General features: G+C 29.7%; 1 protein-coding gene and 1 long non-coding RNA gene across 2 annotated transcripts; one reads left to right on the top strand and one right to left on the bottom strand.

Moving 5' to 3' along the window:
* Positions 1 to 2,840: 2,840 nt before the first annotated feature.
* Positions 2,841 to 5,459, bottom strand: LOC105801774 (BAG family molecular chaperone regulator 1). The gene is made up of 4 exons (XM_012633056.2): positions 4,618 to 5,459; positions 4,255 to 4,511; positions 4,030 to 4,176; positions 2,841 to 3,421 (listed from the first exon to the last, which is right to left on the bottom strand). Exons 1-4 carry the CDS (start codon positions 4,832 to 4,834, stop codon positions 3,104 to 3,106), a joined length of 939 nt encoding a protein of 312 aa, XP_012488510.1. The 5' UTR covers positions 4,835 to 5,459; the 3' UTR covers positions 2,841 to 3,103.
* Positions 5,460 to 7,341: 1,882 nt separating this feature from the next.
* Positions 7,342 to 8,317, top strand: LOC105801776 (uncharacterized). The gene is made up of 3 exons (XR_001136057.2): positions 7,342 to 7,565; positions 7,754 to 7,978; positions 8,114 to 8,317. It is a non-coding gene; the product is annotated as an uncharacterized LOC105801776 (long non-coding RNA).
* The last annotated feature ends 572 nt before the right edge of the window (positions 8,318 to 8,889 follow it).

Below are 8,889 nucleotides of genomic sequence, written 5' to 3'. Positions count from 1 at the left end.
GATGTTAGATGACCACCTTTTTTCCATTTTTATTTTATTTATTTTAATAACTTGCAATGCTAACCAGATATGTCAACGCCGTTCAAGCTCAAATGATTTGTTTGATAGTAACTTCTATCTTAGCTTTCCTCCTCACAATTTTCTATTCTTAATTATTATTATACTGGTAAGTTTATAAAGATGTTTGAATAGTAAGCCTCCCACTGGCAACCCAAGTGGTCCCCTATGAATTCACTCTTTTGAGAGGATTATTCGGACAATGGATGACTTGATTTTTTATTGAGAATATGGAGTCGTTTAGTCACCAAACATCACGTGAGCTCAACTATTTTATTCCATTACAATTAAAATGAATGATAGGATCCATCACGTCACAAACATCTTTGTTCCATTGAAAACATTGCTCCCACAAGCTCCATAATAATGACTAGATGGTAAGTCCAACACATTAACACCATATTGTATGATGCCCCACCTATAAATACCCAAAAAAGTTGAAGAAAGGATAGACTTTTCAAGAATGCCTAGCCTATACTTGTTCTATATTCAATCTGCAAACTCTCTCCACCTTTAATTCTGGCTTTAAGCCCCAACCAAGTGAATCAACCATCTCAGTAATCATTCTCCTTTCCTCTGTACCCTTCCCTTGTTGAGCACTTTATCAATTATTATTTTTATTTAGGGTTTTTGTTTCTATGTTGGATTGAAAATAATTTGATGTAAAAAAGGAGAAATTTTTTATGGGAGAAGTCACAAATATATATGATATTGTTTCTAATAGCTATAGGTTTGATAGGATGGCTTAATTAAGAAGAATTTAATTATTTTAAATTTGATTTTTTAAAATATGTATATTCATTTTAAAAATGTATATATTGAATTTAATATAATATTTGTTTTAATGCTACCGTGTTTAATGTTCAATGATTAATAGATTAAATGGTGAAATCTTATTAATTAAAAAGATAAATCGTGAAATTTAATGTTTAACATTTATATCTTTTGCCAATTTGATTTTTATTCTTTTTTGAATTATATTTGACCTTTAACTTTTTAAAAGAGTCGAATTATTTTTTAACAAAATGTTAACTAAAATATCAATTTCTTAACGATGTTAGTGTAGCAACACGCATAATAGTGCACGTGCACTTCATGCTAACATAACTCTTTTAAAAGGTTAAAAGTCAAATTTAGTTTAAATAAAAGAACAAGAGTCAATTTGACAAAAAATGTAAATGTTGATGCCTAAGTTTGACATTATACCATTACAAAAATGAAAACTTTTAAATTATATATAATTATGTTTACCATCTTAATCAACTTTTTATTGAATGATGAATTTTATAGTATATCATATTAAATTAACAATTTACATCGTTAGCAAACAATGTTTTGACTAAACGACAAGGTTGAGGATTCTAAAATTTTGAAGTCTTAGATTCAAGTCTCACATTATGTAAATGTATGGATTCTGGAAGTTAACTTGGGTTGATCTCTAAAGTTTTTATTGGTTTATTAATTCTTTAGTTCTATTTATATGCATTCCATAAGTTTTGAATGAAATCAAATCAATTAGTGGATCCAATTTGAATATTTAATCATCTATACATATATTTCAAAGTTTAGGAGCATTTTTGGTAGGTTGGAACTAATCTAATTTGAGTAGGTCCTTCTAATTCTAACCCTTTTCCAAGCCCCAAACATAAATAAATTAAAAAAGAAAAAGAGTAATTTCTAGTCCTTTCTTATTCAACAATACAAAAGGATACATAACAATAATAATGATGATAATCATCATCATCATATATCATGTTTTTTTTAACCAAGCAAAAGAAGGCAAATGAAAACTAAGTGACCTTACTCTTTACTCAATCTCATTTACAATGTGGTCCCTTTGCTTCTTTTACTTTATTTTGAGTAGGTAAAAGGTACATTATATATAGCCTTTCAAAATCAACCAACCCATTGAACCAAGTCTATCAAAGATGGAAGGTCTTTATACATTTCTTTTCTGAATTTGGAGTCACTTGACATTTGTAAAGAAAAACAATGATATCCCTACTTCTTAACATTCAACCCAATCATTTCCTTAACTTTTTTTTCTGATACTTGGCTTCCTATCATTGGAAATTCCCCTTTTTGTGTCTGTTGTAATGTAGATATTGTCCCCATTATAAGCAAGGTATAAACACATGAAAATTTTTATTTTAAAATGTTTTTATAAGTGAAAAAATATATATTTGTTATCTATTAATTTATAATTATATTATCTTTAAGGAATTTAAGAAAAAAAATCATATTTGGGTCAAAGTGTAATTTGATCCTTATTAAATTAAAATTTAAACATCTCTTAAAGGGCTGTACAGAGATTTTTCTATTTTTGGAGAGCCAAAACTCTTGTTTACCCCTTTAATTCATCTCTGGTCGCACCATTTACAATCGTGTTTTATTTATTTATTTTTATTAGTAAAGTGATTAATTAAAATTAATATGGGTATTTTTTTTATGAAATAGTGTTTATTTCTAATTTGTAATTTAAAATAATAAATATGAGATAAATATAACATTTTACATATACAATAAATGATGATAATAAAACTATAGTCAAGTAGGAAGTGATTATGGTTTATTAAAAATTAAACTTCATTTAAATATGATCTATATTTTTATCAATGAGATCTTCACTAAACAAGGTTAAAATCCGCAAATTTTAAGATTTTAGATTTTACATTATGTTAGTTTCTTAATTTAGATTTATTTTAACTTAAATCTATCAATATTAAAAAAATCTATATTTAAATAATGTAGAATGCAAATAAAAGAAATATGAAGAGCAGAAGTAACATAAAAAATATATATAGTTGTTTGCGACCATTAAATTTAGGAGAATACAAATTGAAATGGAACTGTAGAATTGAACCACAGTGGAAGCCCCCGTATTTATTTTCCCATTCAAACTAATAAAATGACATGTTCAAAACATAAGGGGGCTTTGTTCAACCAAATCTAACTACGTCAAAGAATGAAGAAGAAAACAATAAGATCATATGGCAAACACTAAAGCACATCCACACACACACAAACAATAAAAATGGCATTTGCTTCAGTCAAAGAATTCCCAAGGGAACTTCGGCGGAGAGATTGAATTATTGGCAGTCGATGTAGATGTCGAGGGGACCGGCACTAATGCTGGGAATGAATCAAATGTCTCCCATTTTGTCGTCACTACCACCCCATCCGCTGCCGACGATTGTTGCTGTTGCTGATTATAGCGGCGTTCTTGGATTGGGGCTACTTTTTGCCCATTGGTATGCTTGTCTTCAGATTGCATTTCCATTTCACCTCCTCCATTGTTGTTAGGCATTGAGTTTTTAATCTTCAACGTATCCAATGTTTCAACATATTTTTGAACCCTTCTCACCTTCATCAACATATCCAATGATTTTGGGTTGTAAGTTTTTACGTTTTTTTTTTAAAGAAAAAAATAGTAATTCAGTACATTCATAAGTATAAATTTATGTCAAATCAATTGAAATGTAAAATGAAAGGTAAACGTATAATGGAAGTTTTATATTAAAAGTAGTATAGTATTTTATCTCCTCTATTGAAAAATAGACAAATTAATCTAAATATGTTAGATTAATGAGTAAATTAATCTTTCTATTAATTTTTTTTCATTTCTAGTGCTTAAAATTGGTCTATAAAATACACGCATCGCATCAATTTTAATAGTAAAATAGATAAATTTTAATAGAAAAGATCAGTTCACTATTTGATCTAATATACAAAAATTAATTTTTTCATTTTTGAGTTAAAATAAAATAATTATGTATAGTAAAACTTTCATAATATTTTTGCCTAAAATGAAATCAAGCGAAATACAGGTAGTATAGTAAAACTCGAAACTGAATACAGAAAAACCTAAAGTTTTCGCCTAACCAGCAAGCCGATGCCTAATCCGCTAGGTCGAGGGGTTTTATAAAATAAAAAAGAAAAAGAGAGATTGGGATATCTTTTTTTATAATTTACCTGCATTTTCCTTTGCAATTTAACATCACCATCAGCCATAATCCCATCTAATTTAAGCAACTGGTTCATCAACAGCTCAATCAAATTAACCACATCTTTCTCATTTACTTTCCCACCTTTTGAAATAACCGATTCATATGCTGAAACCTACAAAATAATTTCCATCATAAATCAAAACCCACAAAAAAAAAAAACACAACATAATCTCCCAAAAAAACAAATTACCTGGCCAGCAAGCCTATCAACTTCAAAGCTAATTTCAGATATAGATTTAGAAGCTTTCTCCATTTTAGCATTTTTCCTCATCTCCATTAATCTCTTTTCTTGACTAATTGGGTCTTCAATTAAAACCATTTTCGATTTATCTTTAACACCCACCATATCCAAAAACACATTCGAATCCCTCTCTTTATCTTTGTATATTAGCTTTTGATCTTTATGGTGTAATCCCGTTGGTCCCGTTAACATTTTCTTTAATTCCCCTGCAAAAAAACCAAAAAAAAAAGTGTTGTTTTATAATTAATTCACTGTAATTAATAATAAAAAAACCATTTTTATGATGAAAAAAAAAGTGCGATTTTCTTTTACCGAATGTAGCTTGAGAATTGATGTTGATTTGATGGTAAATAGAGCCGTGTTTGACTTTAACTCTAATAGTCGGCGCCGGTGGGATCGTGATTTGATCGGAATCTGGGTTTCGTTTTTGTACTAACATACCTCCGGGTCTAAGTTCCCATTCACGTGCAACCGGTTCACCTCCGCCTTTAAAGGTTGCTGCCGTCGGTTTAGTCTTCATTCTCATCATTTTTTTATACTATACAACAACAACAACAAAAAAAAAGAAACGAAGAAAAAAATATGTATGGAGGGTAAGGTTTTATATCTCTATAAAGATTGAAAATGAACGATCTGTGTTTCAGAAATCATGGAGAAACGCATTTTTCAGAGAAAGCGTAAGACTCACTGAGTCTGCTCGCAGCATTACACGAGTCAAATTCCTAGGTTCACGCGTGTATTATATACAAAGATAAAAGCTTTAAGGAATATAAAAAGAAACTGAACTGAAACTCGTCGTCTTCGTCTTGGTGTTGTTATTTTTCACTCTCTCTCCAATGGCGTCTTACCAAAGGCAAGAACAAAAAAAAGAATCCTTTGATTCTTTAGCTGTAAGAAAAAACCAGACCAAACTGAACTCCCCAGATCGTTGACTAAAACAGAGCAAAAACCTTAACTCCAGATCTCTACCAAGAGAAATGTGTTTTAAGAATCTGGGACTTTCGTTAAAGGAAATAAAGTCCCGGAAAGTTTTCAAATGTCAAAACGGTGGGGGAAGAAAAATATAAGCTAAGAGAAAATAAAATCTGGGGAAAACTGGTGGAATAAAAGGAAAAAAAGATTAATAAAAAAACCAGTGGACAGCTAACCATGTAGAAGTTGTGTTTTTCTAGCTTAAGAAACTATATATAGAGAGAGAGATGATTATATTAATATTTACATTTTTTACATACTTCTATATAAATTATATTCGAGTTATTAAATTATCAGTAAGTTTATGTTTAAGCACTAAAATTCAGAAAGTTTTATAAAATTGTTATTGAATTATTTGAGATTTTTTATTTAAATCACTAGATTGTTAAGCTTTTTTTTTAAGTCCAATTAGCAGGCTCCAAATGATTATTTGACAAATGGTAAGATAGATCGGTACTCATCAACAAGTAGAAGAACATACCTTATATCTAAGTTAATCTAACGATCAATGTTGGAGACCAGAGAATAAAGTTGTTTTGATTTTGATTTTTAGATTCATGGCTTTCAAAGTTTTTTCTTTAAAAAAAAACACTAAACTGTAAAAGAGAAGAGGAGTAGAGCTTTTGATTGATACAAGCGATGTGAACTGAGAATGTTATACAACAACAATTTTAATAATATAGTAACTTAAATGAAAATTTTTAAAAAGTTCAATGACTATTTTGTAACTTTTTAAAGTTAAGTAACCAAAACATAAACTTACTAATAATTTAGTGACATTATCTAATTTTAAAATAGATTTCATATTTATATTAAATTTTTTATCTATATTTAATAGTTATTATTTTAAATAAATAAAAATATTTTATTTATTCAACATACATTACTTTTACAAATATATCGAATTAATATAATCAAATCAAACAATTATAAATTTGTGTAAAATAATAATAAATGTGTGACATTAGATAAATTTAACGTTTTGGCAAAAACAAAGATAAGTTTTACATTAACTGTTTAACTGATCATCTTAAATTTATATAATAATAAAAAAGTTCATTAAATATGTAGTAATATTCTTCACTAAAATTTAAAATTATTTTTCTTCTCAAACTTTTAAATTAATATTAAAACGATTATCTAATTTATGAGGATACATTATAATTGTAAATTTATAAGGAACTTTTCTTATCTTCTTACTTTTGGCAACATAAAATAAAAATTATATGTTAATAGATTTTTTTATTTGTAAACAAATTATAATATAATTAAAAAATTCATAAAAGAATAAAAGTACTAATCCACCGCTTAACTGCGTTAAAAAATGTTCACCGAACTCTATTGGGAGGTAATATTCTAGTGCGACACGGTTTACTAATATAAGTACGGGCTCAAAATGCTGATGAGTGGACACATATGAGTTGAGGGGTATATTGGTGAATTCGTGATAAATCCAATCATTGAACTGATAATTATGTAGGATAGGATGTTAGACACGTGCCATTTAGGCGACGATTCACGGACAAAGACAGCCACATGCTTGTCCGTTTTTCAGGTAACTTCCTACACGTGTGGCCACTCACTAGATTTACTGTGAGTAATAATTACTACTAATTACTGCCAGATCCAATCATGTCAACGAAAAAACAACTAAATTACTAAAAAAATAAACATAATATAGGTGTCCTAAAATATTTTCCAAATTCACTTTGATGTTGATTAAAATTTTAAACACATATATACTTATAACATAAATAGTGTCTATAAATTTAAGGAGGTGTTTTTTTTCTTAACACGTTATATTTAATTTGTTTATATCATATATTAAAATATGTTTACAATTTGATTAATGATATTAATATTTTGATAATTTTTTTGACAAAATTTTTAGATTGAGCTTTATTAAGTAAATGAAATTAGATTACATAACAAATGTCTAAAAGAGAATAAACAGAAAAGAAAAGAATTTGGTCCCAAAACTTAAAGTGGCCCAAAAAAGAAAAAAAATAGCCTAGATATTAATTCAGAATAATCTAGAAAGATAATAAAAGCACCGAACGATTGCCCAATCAGAAATTCCTGATACCCATCTTATCGACTCACCATCATTTCTCTTTTCTTTTTGACGGTTTCAGTTCTCAGGGAAGCTTATCCTTTCAAAAAGTGTTCATTTACTTTGCTTAAGGCTTTCCTCTCTTTATCCTCTTCTCCGGTCATGTTCAGTCTGGTTCAAGCACCCAATCGATTTCTTTTTGATTTTCGGCATACCCAGGGACATTCTTTACCAGGTACACCTCCTCCTCCTTTTTCAGAGTTTCTGTTGCCAGTATATGTGCTAAAGCATTTACTGATCTCGGTGTATGTTTGAACACAATATTTCTAGATCTACCTGTTCTCTGTTGAATATCATGTATATACACTTCTACTTGTGATCGATTTTGACTCTTATTTTTACATTTCTTGATTATTGTTAAAGAGTCGACTTCGATTATGATCGTCGGCCACTGCTTTTCGATTCCTATTTGGACTGCTTTTCGGCATGCAATCGCTTCAGCAGCAAAGGCGGAGGCCACCCCTTCATGAATTTTTGAGCAAGATAAGAGAACTGTCCCGTCATCATTCCTGGCCATGATACCCGGAGTCGATTGGTAATGTCGCCCATCATACGCACCGTCAAAATTGATTTTAACGAACTCACTAGGTGGGTGACTCCATCTTCTAAACTACTTCGAACTTACTAGATTTCTTTTTTCAATATCATTTTATTCAGTAATATAATTATTTACGAAACTCGCTATTTCCTGTCCAGTGCTAATTTTCTTTTCATGCGTTCTAGAATTTCTTTCTCCCTAGATGGCCCAAAGTGCACAACAAAAAAAACTGCATTGACGAGGGGTATACTAATAACAAACCCAGGTAATCCACTGTAAAAAATCCATATTAGTATCCATGAGGATATTCTGGATTGATAATGTTGTCCAAACTTCAACTGAAACTGGGCATTCGCGAAATATATGATCGATTGTTTCAGCTTTTCCTCTACGTTGGGGGCAGATTGTATTATTGACTAGTTTCCTATGATGCATATTGACCTTTGTAGGCAAATAGTTCCATGATATTCTCCAGATTGCAACTTTGATTTTAGTAGGTAGATTTAGCAGCCAAAATTTTTTTGTAAAAGTTTCTGTTGGATCGCCGGCACCCCTACGGCGCAGCGGAAAAATTTATTAATCGGCGACCCTAACCACGGATCCATGTGTAAGGAACGAATCGGGGTGAAAAGGGTTACGAAATTACCTAATCGTTGTTTCGAATAGACAAGAACTTCTCAACAACGTGTAGTCGATCTCTGATCGAACTAAGCGCAATCTATTGAGACTCAGACCTCACGTGATCCACCCAGTTGACTACGAACGGAAGAAATCCCCAAAATAGTTTTGAGAGTAAATTTTCTTTGACGGCTACTAGACTAAAACAAAGAAAAACGGGATACTTATATCATTATTATTTATTTTTTAGGGTTTTTATTTATGAATTAAAATAAATATAATAATATTTTAAACTGAAAATTATAATTACATTAATTATACTATAATTTCGGTAAACCATATA

This window comes from Gossypium raimondii, chromosome 11 (genome assembly GCF_025698545.1).
Source record: "Gossypium raimondii isolate GPD5lz chromosome 11, ASM2569854v1, whole genome shotgun sequence".
NCBI classification, from domain to species: Eukaryota; Viridiplantae; Streptophyta; class Magnoliopsida; order Malvales; family Malvaceae; genus Gossypium; species Gossypium raimondii.
The sequence above is the reverse complement of the archived record's forward strand: the minus strand, read 5'-3'. Positions and strand labels throughout refer to the sequence as shown.

Coding starts and splice junctions, on each gene's coding strand:
- LOC105801774 (XM_012633056.2), bottom strand. CDS start 4,834: ATGATGAGAATGAAGACTAAACCGACGGCAGCAACCTTTAAAGGCGGA. Junction 4,177..4,254: donor TTGATAGGCTTGCTGGCCAG/GTAATTTGTTTT, acceptor ATTATTTTGTAG/GTTTCAGCATATGAATCGGT. Junction 3,422..4,029: donor AATTGCAAAGGAAAATGCAG/GTAAATTATAAA, acceptor ATGTTGATGAAG/GTGAGAAGGGTTCAAAAATA.